The sequence below is a fragment of the Hemicordylus capensis genome, chromosome 4 (genome assembly GCF_027244095.1).
Source record: "Hemicordylus capensis ecotype Gifberg chromosome 4, rHemCap1.1.pri, whole genome shotgun sequence".
In the NCBI taxonomy this organism is placed as follows: domain Eukaryota; kingdom Metazoa; phylum Chordata; class Lepidosauria; order Squamata; family Cordylidae; genus Hemicordylus; species Hemicordylus capensis.
This window is the reverse complement of record NC_069660.1, coordinates 311,734,217-311,757,311: the sequence shown is the minus strand read 5'-3', so window position 1 is coordinate 311,757,311 and position 23,095 is coordinate 311,734,217. Positions and strand designations below refer to the sequence as shown.

The following is a 23,095-nucleotide window of genomic DNA, read 5'->3' as shown; positions in this document are numbered from 1 at the left end:
AGGCTCAGAGATACCAGTAACTAGAGACAGTCGTAAGAACATAAGAACTGCCCTGCTGGATCAGGTCCAAGGCCCATCTAGTCCAGCATCCTGTTTCACACAGTGGCCCACCAGATGCCCACCAGAGAAGCCCACAGGCAAGAACTGAGCGCATGCCCTCTCTCCTCCTGTTGCTCCCCTGCAACTGGCATTGAGAGGCATCCTGCCTTTGGGGCTCTAGACCTCTAACAAGTAGCCGATGATAGACCTCTCCTCCATGAAGATATCCAAACCCCTCTTAAAGCCATCCAGGTTGCTGGCTGTCACCACATCTTGTGGCAGAGAATTCCACAAGCAGATTATGCATTGTGTGAAAAAGTACTTCCGTTTGTTGGTCCTAAATTTCCTGGCAATCGATTTAATGGGATGACCCCTGGTTCTAGTGTTATGTCAGTCCTTGGTTAAGTTGTAGTTAGTTACACACCTATGAGTGAGCATGTAGCTTGTAGTCAGGATCCAAATCTCCCTCCCTAACACCTGCTTTCCACAGGCTTCTGTAAAGGGTTTCCCCAGCAAAAGAGACCTTTTCCCCTTTCAGTACAGTTATGAGCCTGCCTGGTCGGAGTGAACATCCTGAAGCCACTGGGGCTGGAAACCGTTTCCTTGCTGCCTGAGCGGTCTTGCAAATTAAGTCTTCGTCTGTCCGACCCGCTGTTCACATTTACAACGGGACTTCACAAAAGCAGCATTCTTCTGGTAGAGGGCTCCCAACCTGATCCGTGGACACCATAACCTGGGGTCAAGCATATGTAATGACAGCTGGGGCAACGCTACTGTTGTTCTTGCATATGTTGATGTGCAGACAACTTAGTTCGGAACTGTTGCAAGCCTCTAAATGAGTTGCGTGGCTCACACAGACGCATGATCGGCCAGCCTCTGGGATAGTTTCCAGTCTGCTGCTTTGAGTACACTGTTAAAGATGGACTCAGTGCAGAGTAAATAATGTGGCAATCTTTCCCCCTTCAGACAACTGGGCCTGAGCCTACAACAAAGACTGTTTAAGCTGCTCTTTTCCACTGCCGGTGAGCCTGGTGCTGCTTTGTCTGTGTATAATCTGCAGCCCCTCAAGAAAAACAAGAAGAGGAAACAGCATCTGAATGAGTGTATAGTTGCAATGATTTCCTATCTTCTCCTTGGCTTATTCTTGCCTTCCTCTGGCACCACAATAGGTAGTTCCTCAAGTTAAACATTGCTTTTTGTTCTTTATTTCTCTTTCTCCCCCCCCCCCCTTAGACATGAATTTGTAACTTCTGCAGCAGGGAGAAAAGGAAGAGAACTCCGTGTTGGAGACGAAGGGAGACATGTCCCTTCCAGGAGGATACCGGATACCATGCATCTTGTTACTACTTCTGGCCCTTTGGCCTGGAGAGAACCCTCAAGCTCAAAGAGCAGGTAAGTGTCTGCATTATTTGCAAAGGAATGTAGCAGGGGCATTGTTTGAGTTAAAAATACTGTTAGTGGGACAAAAGCATTGAGGACAATGATGGAGGACCAAAAGATGGAAGTGTGTGAGGGGCTCATGTTTCAGGCAGGGGTCTCAAGCTGGAACCTTCCTGCAATTGTTGGCTTTAAACTCCCATCATCCCTAGCTACTGGCCATTGGGACTGAGCATGATGGGAGTTCAACAGAAGCTGGGGAGTTGCAGTTTGGGACCCCTTGTTCAGTTCAGATTCAGGTATAAGGCAACCACACCACTTAAGGTTCAGCTTCATCTCACTGAAAAGTCCTCTCTGCACCAGTTTTATATTCTGGTATAGCTTAGACTTCTATTCATTAGGCTAAACATACCCAGCCCCTTCAACGATTCCTCATAGGACTTGGTTTCAAGACCCTTCATCATCCTTGTTGTCTTCATCTGAACTCCTTTCAGTTTATTGGTGATATCTCCGTATCTTATAAAAATCTGACCTACCCCCAGAGCAGTCTGGAACCGTGTTCCATTTCAAATTTTGGCAAGAGAAGAATTTGATAACATCCGTACTTGTTGCCGTCTCTAATGCACAGGGAGCCCATGATGAGCTTTCTGGAACATGAAGGATGTGATTCAAAATCCATTGATTAGGGATGTGCTTGAACCGTGGTTTGAACAGCCATTCAAGCCCTGGGTGGAAGCAGGGAGCGGGAGCTTTAAGAAAGAGGAGAGGAGGTTCCTAGCTCGGCCCAAGTACTCCTGTGTGACACCAGCACACACATGGCATCCACACATGTGTAGGTGTCATTTGTGTGGTTAGCATGCTATTGCTGGAGCACTGCCCAAGCCAGGGGTATAGCTTTAATTGAGCAGATGGATTCAAAAAACCCAGCCCCCCAGCTCCTGAGGGTCCCCCAGCTCCACCCCTCCATGTTTTCATTATCTCCCTCACTCCGAGGGGCTGATGGGGAGAGGAGTGAACATGGGCCCCCCTCCCCTATCTACACCCTGGCCCCAGCAGGAAGCTACATGGGACAGTGGAGAGTAGATTAGGCCCTGCTCTCCTCTTTCTTAAAGCTCCCACTCCCAGCCAGGGCTCGAACCACTGCTTGAACCACGGTTCGAGCACATCCCTACTATCATTTTACAATAATAATCAATGTAATCTTAATTAAATTACTGGAAAAAATAAATTACTAGTAAGTACATTGCTAGTAATTAAATACATGGGATATGAGTTGGTGAGGAAGTTGAGTACTCTTCGAGGGATAATTAGGGTACATCACATAATTGGTACTCATCCTGCCCAAGTCTTTTAGCTGTGCACACTCCCATGTTGTGATCGTCTGTGGGTGTAAAACGAGGTAGGAGGTGTGGAGCTTGATCATTTGCTCGGCCCCCGCTGTGTAGGACAAGCATGCCCTACCCAGATTCCATCCCCAGATATAGAATGAGGTAGGGGGGAAAACTGCTCTACGCAACTCCGACATAGCAATCAATCAAGCTCCCTGCCTCCCATCTTGTGTTACACTCACACTCACCAAATGGAAGTGTGCATGCCTCCCAAATGTGGGTAGGACACGACTCCTACCCAAGTACCAATTGTGTGAACTGCCCCTTTATGTGTGGCTGAGATGAGTGGTGGTAGGGTTGACTGGTCAGGCCAGCCACTCTCTCCAACTTGTGTCCTGCGGCTTGTGCTCATCCAGTGCTGGATTATAGCCAGATTTTGTTATGAGAAAGACTTTCTTAGCAAATGAATTATCTTTAGTTGTCAAGGAACTCATTCGCCTGTTCAGTGAATCATCTCCTTGTCAACACTGCATTTGACTCGGCTTTCCCCCCTCCTCATCCCTTTCCCCCCTCCTCATCTTGTAAAACTTCTCGCCAGTGAAAGGGAAAACATTTCTCCAGGCTAACAATAAATAAAAGATAATGGTGCTTTTGAACGAGAACATGGAATGCCAACTGCTGGAGATTAGAGTCAAAAAAGGCAGGTCGAAGGCAGGCAACTCTTGATCTGCCAAGGGGTTTCAGCATGTTGTATTAAAGGGGAAGGAGGGAGGGGGAACAGAGAGCAGTCTGTTGAGATTTCAAAGAAAATAGTTGCCTCATAGACATGCAGACGAAGTAGGCGAAAGGGCTGAGCTGAGACACAGCAGTCACAACAGAAAGCGACAAGGTTTGCATAACAAGGCAAATGCTGCGCTCTGATCTACTTTAGATCTCATTAAAGCCGAAAGGTAGGAGAGCAATGGGTCTCCAAGGTGGGACATGCCCCGTGCATCAGAGAGATGGGCAAAGTTTCTCCAAGTAGAATTTCTATGCTAAGCAGAAATGTCTCTGGAGCTTGCGGTGTTGGTGCCCTTCTTCTTCTTCTTCTGCCGCATCTCAGCAGTCCCTCGTCTCTCCCTTGCAGGTTGCAAGAATGTTCACTATGACCTCGTCTTCATCTTGGACACCTCCTCCAGTGTCGGCAAAGAGGACTTTGAGAAGGTCCGCCAGTGGGTGGCTAATCTGGTGGACACCTTTGAGATTGGACCAGACAAAACCCGCGTCGGTGTTGTGCGCTACAGTGATAGACCAACCACTGAGTTTGACCTTGGAAGGTATCAAACTCGAGAGGAAATCAAAGAAGCTGCCAAGAACATCAAATATTACGGGGGCAATACGAACACTGGCGATGCCCTACGGTACATCAACACATACAGTTTTTCCACACAGGCTGGTGGCAGGCCAAGCAATGGCGCCATCAAAAAGGTGGCCATCCTTCTGACCGATGGCAGGAGCCAGGATTACGTCTTGGATCCAGCTACTACAGCACATAAAGCAGGAATAAGGATCTTTGCTGTGGGTGTTGGTGAAGCCCTTAAAGAAGAGCTTGACGAGATTGCTTCTGAGCCTAAGTCTGCCCATGTATTCCATGTTTCCGATTACAATGCTATTGATAAGATACGTGGGAAGCTGAGGAGGCGGCTTTGTGAGAGTAAGTAAGACCACCCCTTTTCTAAAAAGAGGTCTATGTATTCTTGTTGTGTGTGTATACGGATGTCTTTTTAAATGTGGGGAAGTAAAAGTACTCGGGTAAAACCAGCAATTAATAATTTTATTGTATCTTTTGCAGTAAGTTAATAGTCACATTGATGTTAATGGAAATAACATGCTGGTACTCATGACTTTGACCTTGATGTCAAGGTCTTATGACCTTGACATCAAGTGGGTTTGGTTGTATTATATTTAACAGTGTACATAGTATGTGACTAGGTCATAAAGTGATAATCTTCTTACGTATAAACCTCCTCTCACTTGATGGCTGCTGCTGGTTGCTCTTCAACTGAGTGAACCATCCAACAGCAATTAAGATCCATCCAAGAATAAAAGCCACATGAATCTGCCCTAATGCATGCATCTTGGAGGGAAAATTTAGATCAGTGGCATTTGGGAGTTTCTCCTCCACTCATCTTCCTGCTATGGATTTGGGGCAGCGTGAGAGAAAGGTTAGGGCAGGCACTAGGACCTTGGAGGAATCTGGTGATATGTCCTGCTTAGGAACAGAAACTGTTATAGCACCTGTTGTAGATTTGGGTAAAAGAGACTAATGATGTAGGAGATGGGGAAACATACCAGAGGCAAAGTAAGGTTTCAGGAGCATATGAGCCCCCGTCCTAACCTGGGAGGAGTGGCAGTAGCTGTGAAAGGTAGTTGAGGGTGCTGCCAACTCCACAGCCTCTTGCTGAGGCTCCAGCTTGGTTAATCTTGCCATATAGGAGTGTGTGCTCGAGTGCGTGTTTGCGGGTGGGTGGATGAAAGGTTGCCTAAGAACATGTCCATATCATAAAAAATTTACCTTTGTTTTTATCTGGTTGTAAACTGCCCAGTGATGTAAGTTTTGGGTGGCATAAAATATGTTTGTTATTTCTTGTTTACACAATCAGACAGGTGTTATTGACTGGTTTGTTTTATCCAGACATCGAATCCTTCCCAAGGACCTGGGATGGCTGAATTTTATAATCAATACTGTCGGTTATTATAGATATCATCGCAGAATATAGGCTGTTCCCAGTAAAGTTGCTTTTTGTAATTGGCTGGTGATGATTTCTGTGGCCCCTATGGTGTTGAGGTGCTCTTCAAGATCTTTTGGAACTGCACCCAGGGTGCCAATTACCACTGGGATTATTTTGGTCTTTTTCTGCCACAGCCTTTCAGTTTGTGTGTAGATCTTTGTATTTTGTTGTTTTTTTCTATTTCTTTCTCTTCTATTCATCTATCCCCTGGTATTGCTATGTTGATTATTTTGACTTGTTTTTCTTTCTTCTCCACTACAGTTATATCTGGTGTATTGTGTGGCAGATGTTTGTCTGTTTGTAGTCGGAAGTCCCATAATATTTTTGCATTTTCATTTTCTTCAACTTTTTCAATTTTATGGTCCCACCAATTTTTGGCTACAGGTAGCTTGTATTTTTTTGCAGATGTTCCAGTGTGTCATCCCTGCTACCTTGTCATGCCTTTGTTTGTAGTCAGTCTGTGCGATCTTTTGACAACAGCTGATTAGGTGGTCCACTGTTTCATCTGCTTCTTTACAAAGGCAGCCCTTGCTGTTTGTTGTTGTTTTGACTTTTGCTCTTATTGCATTTGTTCTTAGTGCCTGTTCTTGTGCAGCCAGTATTAAACCCTCTGTTTCTTTCTTCAAGTTGCCATTCTTAAGCCATTTCCAGGACGTCGTGGTGGTGGTGGTGGTGGTGGTGGTGGTGGTGATGATGATGATGATTAAATTAAAATAAGATGAATATATCGGCTGACATCCAGATCATAGAACTCCTATTGAAGTAGTCCTCTAGAGCATGGAGGTCTGTAGGCCTTTCCCCGGGGTGTGGAGGTATAAATGCTGCACCTAACTGGGAGTTTAGCCCCATTGAATTAAGTGAGACTGGCTTAATCCAGGGGAGACTGCACCCTCTTGCCCCTTGGATAACCATGAGAATAACTTCTGAGTAGTACTATTAAGTAACTTAGTCTGGATGTCAGCCAGTATCTTTAACTTTTAAGGTATTCCTCTCTCACTGAAGTTCAACTTCAGAAGGTTGAAGGAATTCAGAGTTAGCTTCAGTGCCAAAGTGGCTGACATTCTCCAAAACAAAATGGTGGGCTAGATGTATATTTCATCTTTTCTAGTGTAACAGTTCTTATGCTGGGTGCTCTTGGATTGATTTCTTTGGAGACATACATACAAAGAATATTGTGTTGGAGCTACTCATCCCCATGTATTTTTCAGCTGGAATCCATGAGTAAGCATTTAAGTAAGGGATGGCCTATGTTGATTAATGACCTGGAGAACTGATGTTTGGAGCTGTAGCAAAGTGCCCCCCAAGACCCACTGGGTAGACCCCCTCCCTGGTTACAGTGTGACCAAAGAATTGACTCCTACTAAAAGGACTAGTCCTTCACGCTGGTAATGCTTACTGCCACCACCTCCTCTCCTTTAGGGTAGGGTCCGTACTCTCCTTCCCTTTGGGTGTCCTGGACTGCGTAGAGTAGGAGACCGAAACCACCCACCATCCATCTGGAATCAATAAAGTGCCCTTACTGGACAAGTGCAACTGATGACCCCTAAGCTCCAAGGCTTGTTAATGTGGCCCTGGGGAGCTTTCCCCTAGTTTCCCACAGAGCATTCCAAACCAGTCTTATATAGAAGTCCGAGGTTTTTTTTAATTCTCCAAAGCGCTTGATTGCATATCAATTTGTAGGATTCGCATGCTCACTAGAACAAAAGAAGAAACTACCTAACACAATGAGCCGGGTCTCACGATCAGTGAGACCCGGTTTGGGAAGGGAAGTGGGGAGAGCAAGCTAAGCCCGCTCTCCACACAGACGAGCAGGGCGGGAGCCCTGGGCAGCTGGATTGGCCGCCCACATGACTGTTGGCTCCGTGATGATGCCGGCGGGGGCTGGGGAGTTCAGGGGCCGCACAGCCCCCGGAAGCTCCAGTATGCCCTGTGTGAGCATTCAGGGCATACTGGGGAGATCCCCAAGTTGGGAGGCTGCTTTTCAGCCTCCCGCTGGGGGTCTACCCGTGAGTAGCCATGGCATGGAGCCGCGGCCCAGCTACTCACAATTTTTAAAACCGGGATTGTGGAGCGCTCACTCCGCAAACCCGGTTTAAGGGGAGGGTTTTGGCTGATCGTGGGAATAACCTCAATGTCTAAGAAAGACCTTCTCCTACCACTGTTTCCGCCCCCCCTTCAGATGGCAGTCCTTCCTTGAAGGGCTTCATTTTCTGTAGCTTTTCCTTTAGCTTTGTCAGTCCAGGCTTGCCACTGAAGACCTGGGAAGAGAGGGAGACCCCAGCCTTCTCTGGCTGTTCTCTCTTCAGCTTCCACAAAACTGAATCACCAAAAGAGAAAGTATCTCTAAACAAGATTGAGCTATTGACCCTCTTCCCCAAAAGAGTGGGAACACCCCTGTTTGAATTTGATTGATTTCAGGCTGGGCCTGGCTACCAATCACAGGGCTCCTGTGGAATTCCAGGCCCTGTTAACCCCTAATTACCCACTACAGGATCTGAGCAGCGGCTTATGATTAAGAGCCAGAAAGATCCTTTCAACCTGCCTATTTCATGATCTATTCTTACAACCAATTATGCTGAGTCTTTTAAAAAAATAGTACAGTGGGTGTCCAGCAGCCCATCAGCAAGATTCAGCCTGCAGAGGCCTGTTATCAGGCTTCTGGTCACTCTAACAAATTTTAACCAAGGTGTGGCAAAAATGCCTACAGTACTCCAAAAGAAAAAATAAATTGGTTTTCATAAGCTACATAGGAAGCTGTCTTATACTGAGTCAGACCATTGGTTCATCTAACTCAGTACTGTCTAAACTGACTGGTGGACAGAGGTTTTCAGATAGAGTTTTTTCTTTGGGCCTACCTAATGGTTCAGTGGGGAATTAACTTGCCTAGCGAGCAAGAAGTTGCTGGTTTAAATCCCTGCTGGTATGTTTCCCATACTATGGGAAACACCTATATCGTGCAGCAGGGAGATAGGAAGATGCTGAAAGGCATCATCTCAGACCGTGCGGGAGGTGACAATGGTAAACCCCTCCAGTATTCTACCAAAGACAACCACAGGGCTCTGTGGGAGCCAGGAGTTGACACCGATTCAACGCCACTACTTTACTTTATCTGGAAATGCCAGATATTCAACCTAGGACCTTCTGCATGCTACGGACCTTGGGCTTTCTTCAAGTGAGCTACAGTTCTTTCCTCAAAGATTGTACAAGGGACATATTTCACACTTCAGAGATATATGTCTCTGTTGTATGCAGTGTTCCTTCTAACAGGGATTACCAGATGTTGTTCATGACAACTCCCAGCATCCCCAGCTGCAGTGGCCTTTGGCTGGAGATTATGGGAATTGTAGTCCTCAACATCTGGAATTTCCTATTAGAGGGAACACTGTTTGTATGTCATTGTCTGGCCATGAAGTAAAACACACCTCTCCACCTCTGAACTGCTATCTGGAATCATGAAAGTGGCTCTGGGAACAGAGAAATGGGCCAATGCTGCTTTTCAGTCATATATACCACTGACTGCATATTTGCTTGTTCATGCCTTATGTTATGGAATACTAGCTACATCATGTCTGTATATCTTGCTGTTACCATGCATCCGAAATGAGTAATGGGGATATAGGAAAGTGTTGTAGCCTGGAGCAGATGTCATGGAAATAAACACTGTGGACTTAGTCAACACATGCATACAGTGTGTCACTGTAAGATATATTTACCTGTGGGGCTCGATTGCCATTCCAAACTATAGTCAACTATTCCGACTGAGTGATGACTTTTCACGATGGCAGCAAGAAGATGGATCACTGAGCTGTAGAATTCTAGGCATGTTGCGTGAGTCTTTTCAAACTAGGATTGTTAGCTTTAGTTTACCACTGTACTGTAGCTGGGCCTTAACAGCAGCTCTGCATATTTCTTATATTTGTAACCACCCTTCTTCCATTTTGGTCATAATAGCATGAACGGTGCTTCTCTCCCATTGAATCTTCTCAACAAGCCTGTGAGGTGGGTTGATGTGAGAGAATGTGCAAGTTAACATTTGCACAAATCCAGATGATGTGGAGCCGGGTCTCATGATCGATGAGACCCAGTTTGGTGGCTGAGTGGGGAGGGAGCCCTGGGTGGCTGGATTGGCTGCCCACACGATTGCAGGCTCCATGATGGAGCTGGCAGGGGCTGGGGGGAACGGGGGCCGATTGTCCCCCACAAGCTCCAGCATACCCTGCGCAAGAGTGCAGGGCATGCTGGCGAGACCCCCGGAGCTGGGAGGCGGCTTTTAGCCTCCTCTCTGGGGGTCTCCTCATGAGTAGCCGCAGTGCGGAGCCGCGCCACAGCTACTCACAATTTTTAAAAACCGGGTTTGTGGAGCGCTTGCTCCGCAAACCCGGTTTTAGGGGAGGGGTATTTAGGCGGGTTAACCTCCTGGGAGCCACCGGGCCAGCCAAAATCGGACTAGGCTCCCCTAGCCCGATTTTGGCTGATTGTGGGAATAGCCCCATGGCCTATTATTACTACCATTGTAAATGGTCTTGTGGGTTGGGCTACTATATTTTCAACTTAAATAAAACAGGACACCCTTAAAATGCTGCTGTTGTGTGTGGTGTTTTTTTTAAAGTACAGAGCCCAGATCTACAGTGAGGGAAATAAGTATTTGATCCCCTGCTGATTTTGTCCGTTTGCCCTCTGACACAGAAATGACCAGGCTATAATTGGAATGGTAGGTTTATTCTAGCTGTGAGAGACAGAATAACAACAAACAAACCCTCAAAAGCCCAGTGCCCAAAAGTCAGCGATGGATTTCCATTGTGGTGAGGGAAATAAGTATTCGATCCCCTATCAACCAGCAAGATTTCAGGCTCCCAGGTGTCTTTTCACTATATGCAGGTAACGAGCTGAGATGAGGAACACCCTCTGTAAGGGATTGCTCCTAATCCCAGCTTGTTACAGTACCTGTATAAAAGACACCTGTCCATAGAAGCAAGCAATCACTCAGCTTCCAAACTCACCACCATGCCCAAGACCAAAGAGCTGTCGAAGGATGTCAGGGACAAGGTTGTAGACCTGCACAAGGCTGGACTGGGCTACAAGACTATCGCCAAGCAGCTTGGTGAGAAGGTGACTACAGCTGGCATGATAACTCGGAAATGGAAGAAACACAAAACAACTGTCAATCTCCCTCGGTCTGGGGCTCCATGCAAGATCTCACCTCGTGGAGTTGCAGTGATCATGAGAACGGTGACAAAGCAGCCCAGAACTACACGGGGGGAACTTGTCAATGATCTCAGGGCAGCTGGAACCATAGTCACCAAGAAAACAATTGGTAACACACTACGCTGTGAAGGACTGAAATCTTGCAGTGCCCGCAAGGTCCCCCTGCTCAAGGCAGCACATGTACAGGCCCGTCTGCAGTTTGCCAATGCACATCTGAATGATCCAGAGGAGAACTGGGCGAAAGTGTTGTGGTCAGATGAGACCAAAATCGAGCTCTTTGGCATCAACTCAACTCGCCGTGTGTGGAGGAGGAGGAATGCTGCCTATGAGCCCAAGAACACCATCCCCACCGTCAAACATGGAGGTGGACACATTATGCTTTGGGGGTGTTTTTCTGCGAAGGGGACAGGACACCTTCACCGCATCGAAGGGACGATGGACGGGACCATGTACCGTCAGATCTTGGGTGAGCACCTCCTTCCCTCAGCCAGGGCATTGAGAATGGGTCGTGGATGGGTATTCCAGCATGACAATGACCCAAAACACACAGCCAAGGCAACAAAGGAGTGGCTCAAGAAGAAGCACATGAAGGTCCTGGAGTGGCCCAGCCAGTCTCCAGACCTTAATCCCATAGAAAATCTGTGGAGGGAGCTGAAGGTTCGGGTTGCCAAACATCAGCCTCGAAAACTTTCTGACTTGGAGAGGATCTGCAAAGAGGAGTGGGACAACATTCCTCCTGGGTTGTGTGCAAACCTGGTGGCCAACTACAAGAAATGTCTGACCTCTGTGATTGCCAACAAGGGTTTTGCCACCAAGTACTAAGACATCTTTTGTGAAGGGATCGAATACTTATTTCCCTCACTACAATGCAAATCGATCACTGACTTTTGGGCACTGGGCTTTTGAGGGATTGTTTGTTGCTACTCTGTCTCTCACAGCTACAATAAACCTACCATTCCAATTATAGCCTGGTCATTTCTGTGTCAGAGGGCAAACGGACAAAATCAGCAGGGGATCAAATACTTATTTCCCTCACTGTACCAACTGACTTCAGTGGCAGAGGCGAGTCTATCAATCTACCTGAATGATCCAGCCATGGCAATCATGGTAGATCTGGCCTCCAGAGTGCTGAGGTCTATCCTTTTGGGGGGCAGGGGTGTGTGTGAAAGGGAGGCACCTGCCCCACCTGTCCAATTTAACTGACCACCTTTGTGCCAGAGGTCCAGTCTACCCAGGCCCTCCTGTGCATAATGGTAGACCTGGCCTCCTGTGCCATAGTAGCCCTGGTCACTGGCACAAAGGTTGGCAGGTCTATCTACCAACTTTCTTTTCTTGAACTGGCTTGGGGAAACTGGTCGACCTGGCCATGGCTCATAGGGATCAGGTCTGCCATGCAGTTTGCATATGGGGGTAGGCACATACCAGACGGTTGCCTTTCCTTCTGGACAATTCTCTTTTTCTTGGAAAAGAGGACATATGTGGAGGACATGGTAATCCTACTTGTGGGCAGTGTTCCCTCTAACAGGGATTACCAGATATTGTTCACTACAATTCCCAGAATCCCCAAGCAGAAGTCATTGCAGTTGGGGATTCTGGGAGTTGTAGTCAACAACGTCTGGGAATCCCTGTTAGAGGGAACACTGCTTGTGGGTTCATTTAAGTGGAAAGTTGGGGTATTAATTAACAAGTCACTTTGCCCAAGCACTGCCAGCATTAAATCTGAATGTTTAAACAGGCAGCCTAGTGATCTGTCATGTGCTTACTCATGGATTTTGCTAAGTCTCCATTAGCAAGCACAAGTATCGTGTTCTGGTTTGTGAAATGTCTGTGTGGAATTGATTCTATCTATATTTTTCAAAAGAGGCTGATATCCTGTAGCAGGTCAGGAATAGCCAAGAACATGCAATCTAACTCCAAGAGTTAGCACCAGTGTTCCCCCTAATATTTTACATCTGTGTACAGAATGAGTTTTGTTCTGGGCAGAAGTATCAAGGCAGTGTGATCCAACTTGAATGGGAACTAAAATTAACTGAGTGGACATTAAAAATGTCTGAGTGTACAGACATGTGCATGCCTTGGAGGGAACACTGGTCAGCACTAGTATTCACTGTGAAGAAATGTCATTCCAGGAGCAGTACTGTATACTGTTTTAGTATGAAGTTTCGTAAAATGCCAAACCAATAAATATTGCATCTCTTCTCACGATCAGTGGGAAGAGCTTCTTGCAGATCTGCGGGAAGATCTACCTCTCCCCTCAGATGATTGCCGAGCTGTCTCTGGCTGGTCGATTTGCTGCCCACATGATTACTGACTCCATCCAGAGCCAATTGGGGTGGGGCAGCCCTGGAAGTCACAGGATGCCCCGCACAGGCGCGTGGGGCATCCTGGGGAGACCCCCGGTACCCGGAGGCTTGTTTGAGCCTCCTGGTGGGGGTCTCCTCATGTGTTGCCATGGCACGGAGTCACACCGCAGCAGCACATGATCAGAAAGCCCGGGCTAGCGGAGTGCTCGCTCTGAAAACCTGGGTTAAAGGGTAGGCTACTTTGGTGGGCTAGCCGCAAGAGAACCACCGGGCTTGCCTGTGAGCCTAGTGGTTCTCTTGATGAGGGGAAACCGGGCTGGTTTTTCCCCATCGTGAGAATAGCCTCACTGAGTGTGATGTAGGTAGCACTGAGCCAAAAGAGCGTCCCCTTTTCTGGGGAAGGGGGCTGTGAACAAGCTGGAATTGTTTGCTCATTCAGAGTGAGGATGAGACGCATTCTCATGAATTGGCTTCATGATGTCATGCCACATAGCCAATCAGATCTGGCAACATGAAATCATTGCCTCTGATATGATCCCTAGTTGGCTGAGATCACTGTTCTAAGCAACAAGAATCCTATATTCCATTTTTAAAAAAGCTTGCAATAATGGGAGAGAGCTGTCAATCGGGGAAACGGCACTAATGGGAAATTCCCATCTGGGAAAACCCCAAACAGCAAACAGCTGAGAAAAAGGAGAGCAGCTGGTGGGTGACATTTCAGTCTACCCAGAAGCCCCCTGTTGTTGCTGAAATATTTACACCCATTAATTCAACCTTTGTTGTAACAATTGAGCCTGTGATTAGCCTGGAGTCTTTCATAATTCCTCTGAAGTGCTTTTTTTAAAAAATAGAAAGAAAAATCAGAACTCATTTTGTTTTGCATGTACTGTACACACAGACACTGTAATTAAAGTAGATCAGTTTGCTCTGCCTGGCTAAGAATATTCTTCTTCAGCGGTGGCGCAGCACACAGCTTGCAATGGACCTTGTGGGTTATTTTTGTTAACTGAAATTGCAGGGCGGTTGTCCCAAGTTCCTTTGCGACCTCATGAAGTTACACCCAGGGGCTGGATTTCCTTTTAAACTAGCTGAAAAATCTCTCCAGATTTTAAAGCTAACATGTTACATAATTTAAAGCCAGGTTGACCTTTTCCTTGGAGGGACAGGGCGTGGTTGCCTGGGTTAGAATCACAAGTCATTCTGGAGTGATGCTCAGTTCACCCACTCCTGATACATGCTTGGGAGTTCATCCTGGAAGGGGGCTGATCTGTAGGGAATCCTGCCACAGTTGTGACATGATCCTGCCACAGCTGAGCACACATTAGCCCCATTCAGACACTATGCTGTACGGGTGGACAGATGTCTGTACACTTATTCACATGTTTGTGTGAATGACTGCTCCTGTGTTCATTTTAAAAGTGAACCTGGATACAGGCCCCTCAAAATCATGGTACAGATAGGAAGTGTACTTTTGTACCTGCATTCAACATAGCATGTGAATGCCTATACCCGTGTGCACTGTAAACCCGTACGAGTGTAGAGCATAATGTGTGGATTGTGTTCAGACTCCCACAATCTGTATATAATGCACATAAGTACAGTTCTATGTGCTGGTGCACTTATTCACATGTTGTGTTGAACACAAGTGCAGTGCTACATATGTATTCTCTATTTATTTATTTATTTATTTATTTATTTATTTATTTATTTATTTATTTATTTATTCATTCATTCATTCATTCATTCATTCATTCATTCATTCATTCAATTTCTATACCGCCCTTCCAAAAATGGCTCAGGGTGGTTTACACAGAGAAATAACAAATGAATAAGATGGATCCCTATACCCAAAGGGCTCACAATATAAGAAAATTGAATGATCTATCTAAATCTAAAATGAATGAAGGTACCGCCATTCTCACAAAAAACTTGTCAGTGTGTACAGATATCTGAACCCAGGTACAACAGAACCCCCATTCAGATACTGAATCCAGGTACAATAGAATCTCCATTCAGATACTGAAAAAGCCCCCCCCCCACACACACACCCGTGGCACACTTAGAGTACCTCTGCTCTGTGTTGCAACATTTGCCCAAGTAAAACCAGAAAGGCTGAAGAGCAGGGCCTTAAGCCCACACTGTGGAATCTCCTACCAGTGGAAACTCCCGGACAGGCTTCCTTCAGCAGGCCAAGATGGCTTAGGTTTGAAAGGCCCTTTGAAAGCTGCAGACACTGCAGCTGTGCACTGCTTTATCCGCCTTGACTGGTTATCTGCCAGCGACTTCCATCACTGCCTTTTATTGCTGGCGTCTCAGTGCAAGGATTTTATTGTCTGTGGAAGTGAGTTATGTTCTGACAGCTTATTGCTGCCACTGTTTTTGAGTTAAATCGTTTTGGTTTTTATGTGTTGTGGTGGTTCTTGAATTGTGGATTTTAATCTTGTTTGTTGCCCCTCATGCCTTTGGCAGAGAAACGACGGATGCAGATTGCAAATTGCTGTCCTTTCCCAGAGGCTGCTTGAGGAGGAGCTGTTTCCTCCTTGATGCTCTCACTTGGGGCCAAATGACAGGGACAGGGTGTGTTAAATATGTCATTGGCTGGGTCCCCTCCTCCGCTAAATATTAGCTGCAGGAAACCTGATCTGGATTGGAAGGATGGTATGGAGTGATGGCAGCTTTAACCCTTTGCCCTCATGGCTGCTATTGGACTGAGAGAGAAGCCTCCATTGGTACCAAAGGCAGCTTCCTTCCCACATCAAATGTGGTGGTCCCAATTCATGTGGGGGCTGCGGCAGAGGCAAAGGTGATGATCAGGGGTGGAGGGAGGCCAGCAGTGGCCCGGGTCCAGCCCGCCACCGCAGCCTCCTAGCCCCATCCCATGCAACTGACGTCCGACACGAGGTCCTGTTTACAAGCAAAGCTACACCCCCTGCGCCTGATGTCAGATGCAGGGGGCGTGGCTGGGGTGCAAGGCACAGCCTCTGAGGGGTGGTGGCCCGGGTTCTTTGAACCCGCTTGCTCAATGGTGGCTCTGCCTCTGGTGGCGATCCAGATCAACTCCCTGCCCTGTCTCCTATTTAGCAAATAAAAGCATATTGGAGCCAATGACATGTTTTTAATATAATAGGGCCTTTCACACGACCATATGGGGGTGGGGGTAACGAGCTTCTACTCTAGTAGTAACTGACAATCGGAACCTCTGTTTTTGGTCACCAAACTCAGCAGACACACGAGTAAGCCAAGTGAACATTCCTTTGCTGAAATTGGGAACTGGAAACATAGAAGATCTTCCCAGAGCTGTGAAAGCCTTCCCAGCATGCTTTGAGCCACCAGTAGACTGGCAAGCCTCATTACATCAGCAGCAGTTCTCTAACCATGAAGGAGCAGGAGGCAGGCTCAGTCCTGCTGAAGTGGCTGCAAGCGTAGGATCATAGAGTGTGCTTTACAGAGTGGGACAGGAAGCCCTGGTAGTCACAGCTTTCTATTGTTCCCAGGCCTGCTCATTCCCAGTAGCTGCTAGGAAAGGTAAATGGATCCACATGGCCACAACAGCAAGGTAGAAAAGCTCTCTTTTCCTCCTACCTGGGTTAAGAGCAGGGTATAAAAGTTGGGCTACCCTATTTTGAGAAACCTGCATTGTAGGAATTTCTGTGCATTCACACACCTATGCAAACCAGGGTACAAGGCCCTCCTACCTTGATGTTGATGGTTGTGTGAACAAGCCTAATAGGTAGTTTTGCCCCTCAGGGATGTATGACAGGTGGTGGGTCAGAGGGCATGGGTTTAAGCCCTGCAAAGCAGTGTAAAATGTAGATTGCTTCTGGACATGGACTTCTGCCTCTTCCATCCTGTAAAAGTGTTTTAGTATTGTGAATGACTATCAAAATGAATTGATAGTTTTCTCCATCCTAGAGGTTGTTTATCATGAGTGCATTATATGACCTCCTAGATATGGGCTGGATTGGAAGAGACTTTCCACAGATATGTGGTGGAAAACTAGAGCACACCCTCCTGATTCTAACCTCACTGTGCTTCCATATGAGATCACAAGAAGAGGGGCTACACCTATAAAATTCATTGCTGGGGGCCAGCTGCATAGCTGATTCCCAGATGTTATCAACTACATCAATAGGCATATGTATGCTGGATTTTAGATGTGTATGTACACTCTATACCAACATTATGCCCCCATGTAGATATCCAGTAATGTAGAAGGTAGGGTATACCAGGTGGACAAGCACTTATCCATCCCTACCATGCATAGGTATTACCCATTTCTGCCCAAGAAGAGAGACTGAGTGGTTTGTTGAATCCTTCCACTCCATTTGTTTTCGCCAGATAGACTTTTGGGGAAAGCTGTGCCTCTTGTGGGGACTTGATATATGCTGTATTTCTTTATTTCTCCCTCTATATCTCTGTCCCCCAGTTTCAGAGTTCCTGCAATATCTGAAATTGTGAACTTTCCCATTCTGAATACTTCTCCGCCCCCTCAGTGCCATTCTTGGGATCATAACATCCCACACAAAGCCGGAACTGCCCAAAAGCTTTTGTCTGCCTCGTGGGTCCCAAAATTGATTTTCCTTTACCATATTTGAGTCTAGTTCTTCTAGCAACTTTGAAGTTTAATAATGTTTTCTCCTATTAGTTCATTCCTGAAGATTCTTTCATGGAATCTGGAGGATGGATTGAGACTTCACTTCTCTTGTGATGTATCACAAGCTGTGTGGTGAGGTACACTGTACATTTGGGCTTGTCCTATTCCATTGAATTGGGATTTGAGTCCACTAATCATGGACATTCTTTTTGCATGCACATTCCAAGTCCTTGTTGTACATGGAAAAGCTCAAATCATTGTTTTAGATCACAAAAGATTTGAGTATCATGTTCCCATTCAAAAGCATGGAGAATGCCATCCTGAAACCTTGGCCCTGTCCATACATTAAAAATAGCAGCCCCCACTAGGGCCTTCCATGCTCCTTAGTGAAACATGAGCACTCATGCAGTGTCACCACACCAATGGCATGACATGTGATGTGGCATAGGGGAAGAATTACATGTATTATCCTTGCATTCAGCTGTGTTGTCCGTTGTTATTAGCTTAATAGAAGTGTGTGAGGGTTAATTCCTCCCCATGATGGCTATGGAAGGACTGCTTAGGTAAATGTGTTAACTGAGCCATTATTATACACTGCAGTGGTGTGGTCAACATTAGACAAGGTGGGGCAAATGTGTGGGGGCCACCATGGCACCCCTCCCTCTGGGGCATTCTCTTGTGGTCGTCGTCCTCCTCCTGCACCCAGCTGATGAACCAAGCACTTTCTGGCTGGGAGACCCCCCTTCCCAGTCAGCAAATGAAGTGCCAGCTGGGTGCTTTCTTTATCTCTCTTGCTCAGAGTGGTGGATAGAAAGAAAGAAACCCAGCACCCAGCCAGCAAACAAAACACTGGCTAGGAAGGGGTAAGAAAGCAGCCACATGGACCCTTCCAGGTGCTGGTTACAGCCCCAGCACCAGATGCCGATTCAGGGGCATGGCCAGTGGGTGTGAATGGGTAGGGGAAGGGGCCAGTGGTGGCAGTCTGTCCCCAGGCTGCCAGCAAGCTCCCCACACCCTGGCACATATAGAGGTCATGCACAAGAGCTGGTCCTGTGGTAGCAAGCATGACTTGTCCCCTTAGCTAAACAGGGTCCACCCTGGTTGCATATGAAAGGGAGACTAGAAGAGTGAGCATTGTAAGACATTCCCCTCAGGGGATGGAGCTGCTCCGAGAAGGGCAGAAGGTTCCAAGTTCCCTCCCTGGCTTCTCCAAGATAGGGCTGAGAGAGATTCCTGCCTGCAACCTTGGAGAAGCCACTGCCAGTCTATATAGACAATACTGAGCTAGATGGACCTATGGTCTGACTATGGCAGCTTCCTATGTTCCGATGACCGTCAATCCTGGGGCCGGGGAGGGTAGTGGGGATGGCAAGGGCTTTCTTTCCTTTCCCCACATGACCAACTGGTAGTCTGATGCTTGCCACACCACACTGCAACACAATTGCCGCTTCAGCAAGTGGCACAGTGAGAGGGAGGCTGGGGGAAGGACTCCTGGCTTCCAGAAAGCCCACAATGCACCATGCTGCTTCTATAGTTCATTGAAGACAGTCTAGAAGCTGGGACACTCCTTCCTCTGGTCTCTATGATAGGATGGGCTGCCAGCAGCCTGAATGTCCCTGAAAGTTGTGCTGCCACATGACCAGGGACTGGGGTTAGAGGGTGTGCTTATGCCCTCTTACCTCAGTAAAAGGCCGGGTAAAAATCCTGGGCTACCCAGTGGGGCAGTGCTGGGATAGGCCTAGTTCACAGTTCTCCACATGAGCAGCCCTTCCCAGGTAGGGCTGTTCAAGCCTGGGTAGGGCTGCTCATGTGAACAGCCCTATTCTTGCCTAACTATGGAGCAATGTGTTCGTCCAGTTGTGAGTTCACCTTGGGAAATGGTGTGACACAGCACACATGCAAAACAAAGCTTGAAAAGCAGGGTCCTAGTGGCAATAAGAGTAAGTTCTTTATTCTTCTAGCCAAAGAACTGACTGTTGTGCACAATCTTATTCTGAGCATAGCATTGTTCTTGGAATCTAACTCTGGTCGTGTTTTTTTGTTTTTGTTTTTAAAGAAAACAAGATCTGATTCTTCAGGGTGTGGCTTCACATGACATTCTTCAACTGTGTGTTTATATGGGGGTACAGAGCCAAGAGCAAACCCCAGAATATTTTTGGTTTGCCTGAGTTTGTTTGCTTGCTACCACAAGACCTGCTTGCTTCCCTTTATAGCTCCAGCTAGAGGGGAATATTTTTTCCCAAAATGGGATTTGTCCTTCCACAAAATGCAAGCACAACCTAGGACTTGGGGCCACATTGGTCACCAAACTGGCTATTCATGGTGGTAGGGCCAAAGAGCTATGGTGACAACTGTACTACTTGCCCCACTTTCAGAAAATCAGTGCAGAGAATTCTTTCTGCAGATGGTTAGCTTTCTGTTGAGGAGGCTGAACCCATGGCTCTAGAGAGTGTGATTCATACAAGAGTCAATGCTTTCTTCTTCCTTGAAGGAAGGAGTATTGAAAGGCTGCTGAGCTATGAACATAGATTTTGGTGCCCTCTTGGGAAAGCCACTCTTCAAAAGTCAGCAGCTTATTCATATCAAGAACCACTCAACTAACTTCTGGACCTCCTAGGTTTGTGAGCAGAACCCTAATGTCGCTGCATGTTTTATGCAGAGAGATTTTGAAAAAGGAATTTGAGGAATTAAGCATATGAATACATGAAGCTGCTTCATCCTGATCAGACCATTGGTCCATCTAGCTCAGCAGAGGCATAACTATAATAGGGCAAGGGGAGACAGTTGTCTGGGGGCCCACTGCCATGGGGGGCCCCCCAGAGGCAAGGCACATGACTGACTCCCCCAGCCGCGCACCCGCCCGGGCTTCCTTCAGTTGTATTCATCCTCCGAAATTGATGTGCGTATTAAGACCTGGAGCTACCAGAACAGTATGACTTTCTCTAGTACCATTAAATGACTTGCATCATCCACAATTTACAAAACCTTTTAAAAAATAATCTAGGATGATGTTCTATTGTGGCACATAGGGTGTGTGTGTGTGTGTGTGTGTGTGTGTGTGTGTGTGTGTACTACTATGCTTTTTGTTACTACTGTTCAGCCTCACCTTTGAGCTTCAGTGAGGGAGGGGCATTTTAAGATCTTGTCTCTGGGCCCACTCCAACCTTGCTATGCCCCTGTAGCTCAGTGCTATCTCTGCTCATTGGCAGCAGTCCTCCGGGGTTTGAGTCCAGGGTCTTTTCCAGCCCTACATGGGGATCCCAGTGATTGGACCCAATATATAGCTGACACCCACACACTCAAATTGCTGAAATTCCTCCTGATTTTGAGACCCTGATGGGCCCAACTTCCACTTGGACTGCAGTCTGCTGATAGAGCATTCAGGTTCTGTCCCAGACAGGTCGGTAGATGAAGAAATGTTGACTCTCCCACCGGACTTCCGTTCCACTGCTTCTACTCTTGTGGGAGGGATGATGTACCAGTCTAGACATGGAACTCTGTTCTTTTGATGGTTTCAGCATCTGTAGCGAATCGAGGCCTCACAGGAGCAGAGGATGTAGAGGTGAGGGGGTGGGAACAGCAAGCTTGTGCCACTGATGGGAAGGCAAGGCTTGTGGAGACAATTCAAGACAAATTGAAGACTTTGTTTCTGCATAAAGCTGTAAAGGGGGATATGGTCACTGGAGTCTGGGAAGCTGCCGAGGTGTGTTGGCTGGGAAAGTGCTGAGAGAAGGTGGTTTTGCATGTCATTGCTGGCTCCTCTGGGGGTTAAATCCAGAAATCCACTCTTAACATGAAGCCTGTATCTTAAAGTACTTCCATTGCAAAATACACAAATTATGGGTAGCCATGTGAGTACATTAGGAAAAAATCCAAGAGTGATAGAGGTCATTCACACAACCAAAAACTGTTTTCTACTTGGGTTTGGGAGCTGTGTGTACTCCCAATTTTTGATTGCGTGGAAGCAAGATTAGAGGAAAACCTAGGTAGAAGTGATTGTGTGGAAGCAAGGTAGGAGAAAAAGCTACCCAGGTTTTCCTCTAACCTTGCTTCCACACAATCACTTCTACCCAGGTTTTCCTCTAACCTTGCTTCCACACAATCAAAAATTGGGAGTACACAAAGCCCCCAAACACAGGTAGAACACAGTTTTCGATTGTGTGAATGACCTCTCAGTCTTCGTCCTATTTGATTAGGACTAACTATATGGCACATTTCCCTATTTCTGCACTCTACTTTGCAAAAGGCCAGAGGGGACCAGTCACTAGGCAGACCTAGATGGATGCCCAGGGCACCATTTTTTTAAAAAAAAAAAATCTGGTGGGAGGAGGTATAAACAGTTCCAGGACATAGCAGTGCCAATTATTCTTTCTCTCCCTCTTGCATTGCACCCCTGAAGTACTGCATTCCTTGTAAGAATGAAATGTGTGATATGGCACTCTGCTTCTCAAGGGGCCTGAACATTCTGCAACCTGAAATACACCGTCCTCTTTGCTCATTGCACCTCAGTCCCCAATAAACAGCTGGTTGCATAAGCGGGGCTCCATCTCTTGAAAATGAAATGCTTGCCTTGGCAGTCATTCCCAAAAATAAATGGCTTTAGACTGGATTTCCCAGTTAACAGCAGCACCTTTTCATTTCTGAAGTGTTACTACTTCTGCTGCTGCTGCTGCTACTACTGATGATGATGATGATGACTGATGATATTAGAGTGTTTTGAGTTTTGCCACCATAATAGGGATGTGCATGAAATGTGATTCGGATGCCGAATCGCAGCACATCCCTTGAATACAGAGGAGCGCAGGTTATCCCCTTTAACATGGATATAACCATGTTACCCCCTTTAACGTGGAGTAGAGCAGGTCCATACCTGCTCCTCTGACACTTCCTTAATTGTGGCACGCCAGCGGCGCTCTTCCCCAGCTGCCCTTGCACGACACTGGCATGCACATGGCTTCCATTCATGCATCTTTGTGTATGCCGGCGCTGTGCAGGGGCAGCTGGGGGAGAGCACTACTGGCATGTGATGATAGTTTTGTGGGCACCACTGGCACATGATGATAGTTTGATGGCAAGTGGCAGAGGAGCAGGAATGGACCTGCTCTCCTCCATGTTAAAGGAGATGTGCTGCAATTCGGCACCCAAATCGTGCTTCATGCACATCCCTACACCATAATAGACTGGGGAGGGAACTCTCTCCCACTGTATCCTCAAACCAGCATGGGCTAGTCATTCGCCTGTTATCTGTGCGGGGTGGACATTCAAGCTCACCAATTAAAGCCAGGGCTCCACACTTCTCAGTTGCGGGGTGGGCACCAAAGTCAAATTTTGCCTAGGGCACCAAAAACCCGAAGATCAGCCCTGGAAGAGGCCTGTATACTTTGATTAATAATTGATACAGAACTGAGTAACTGCTAAATTGTATATTTTTAAAAAAGTGAAATATGAAGGAGCAGCCATCTTCAGTTCCTCCACTGG

General features: G+C 46.9%; 1 protein-coding gene across 3 annotated transcripts in view; it reads left to right on the top strand.

Moving 5' to 3' along the window:
- COL22A1 (collagen type XXII alpha 1 chain) overlaps positions 1–23,095 on the top strand; it is a 261,520-nt gene that overhangs the window by 36,298 nt on the left and 202,127 nt on the right. For 2 of the 3 annotated variants that reach the window (XM_053313307.1, XM_053313306.1), the window contains exons 2-3: positions 1,273–1,431; positions 3,871–4,437. In XM_053313307.1, the coding sequence (XP_053169282.1) occupies positions 1,341–1,431; positions 3,871–4,437 (658 nt within the window). In that variant the 5' untranslated portion in view covers positions 1,273–1,340. Of the gene's footprint in view, positions 1–1,272; positions 1,432–3,870; positions 4,438–16,510; positions 16,580–23,095 lie in introns of those variants that run through there. The other variant, XM_053313309.1, reaches the window with a different exon arrangement.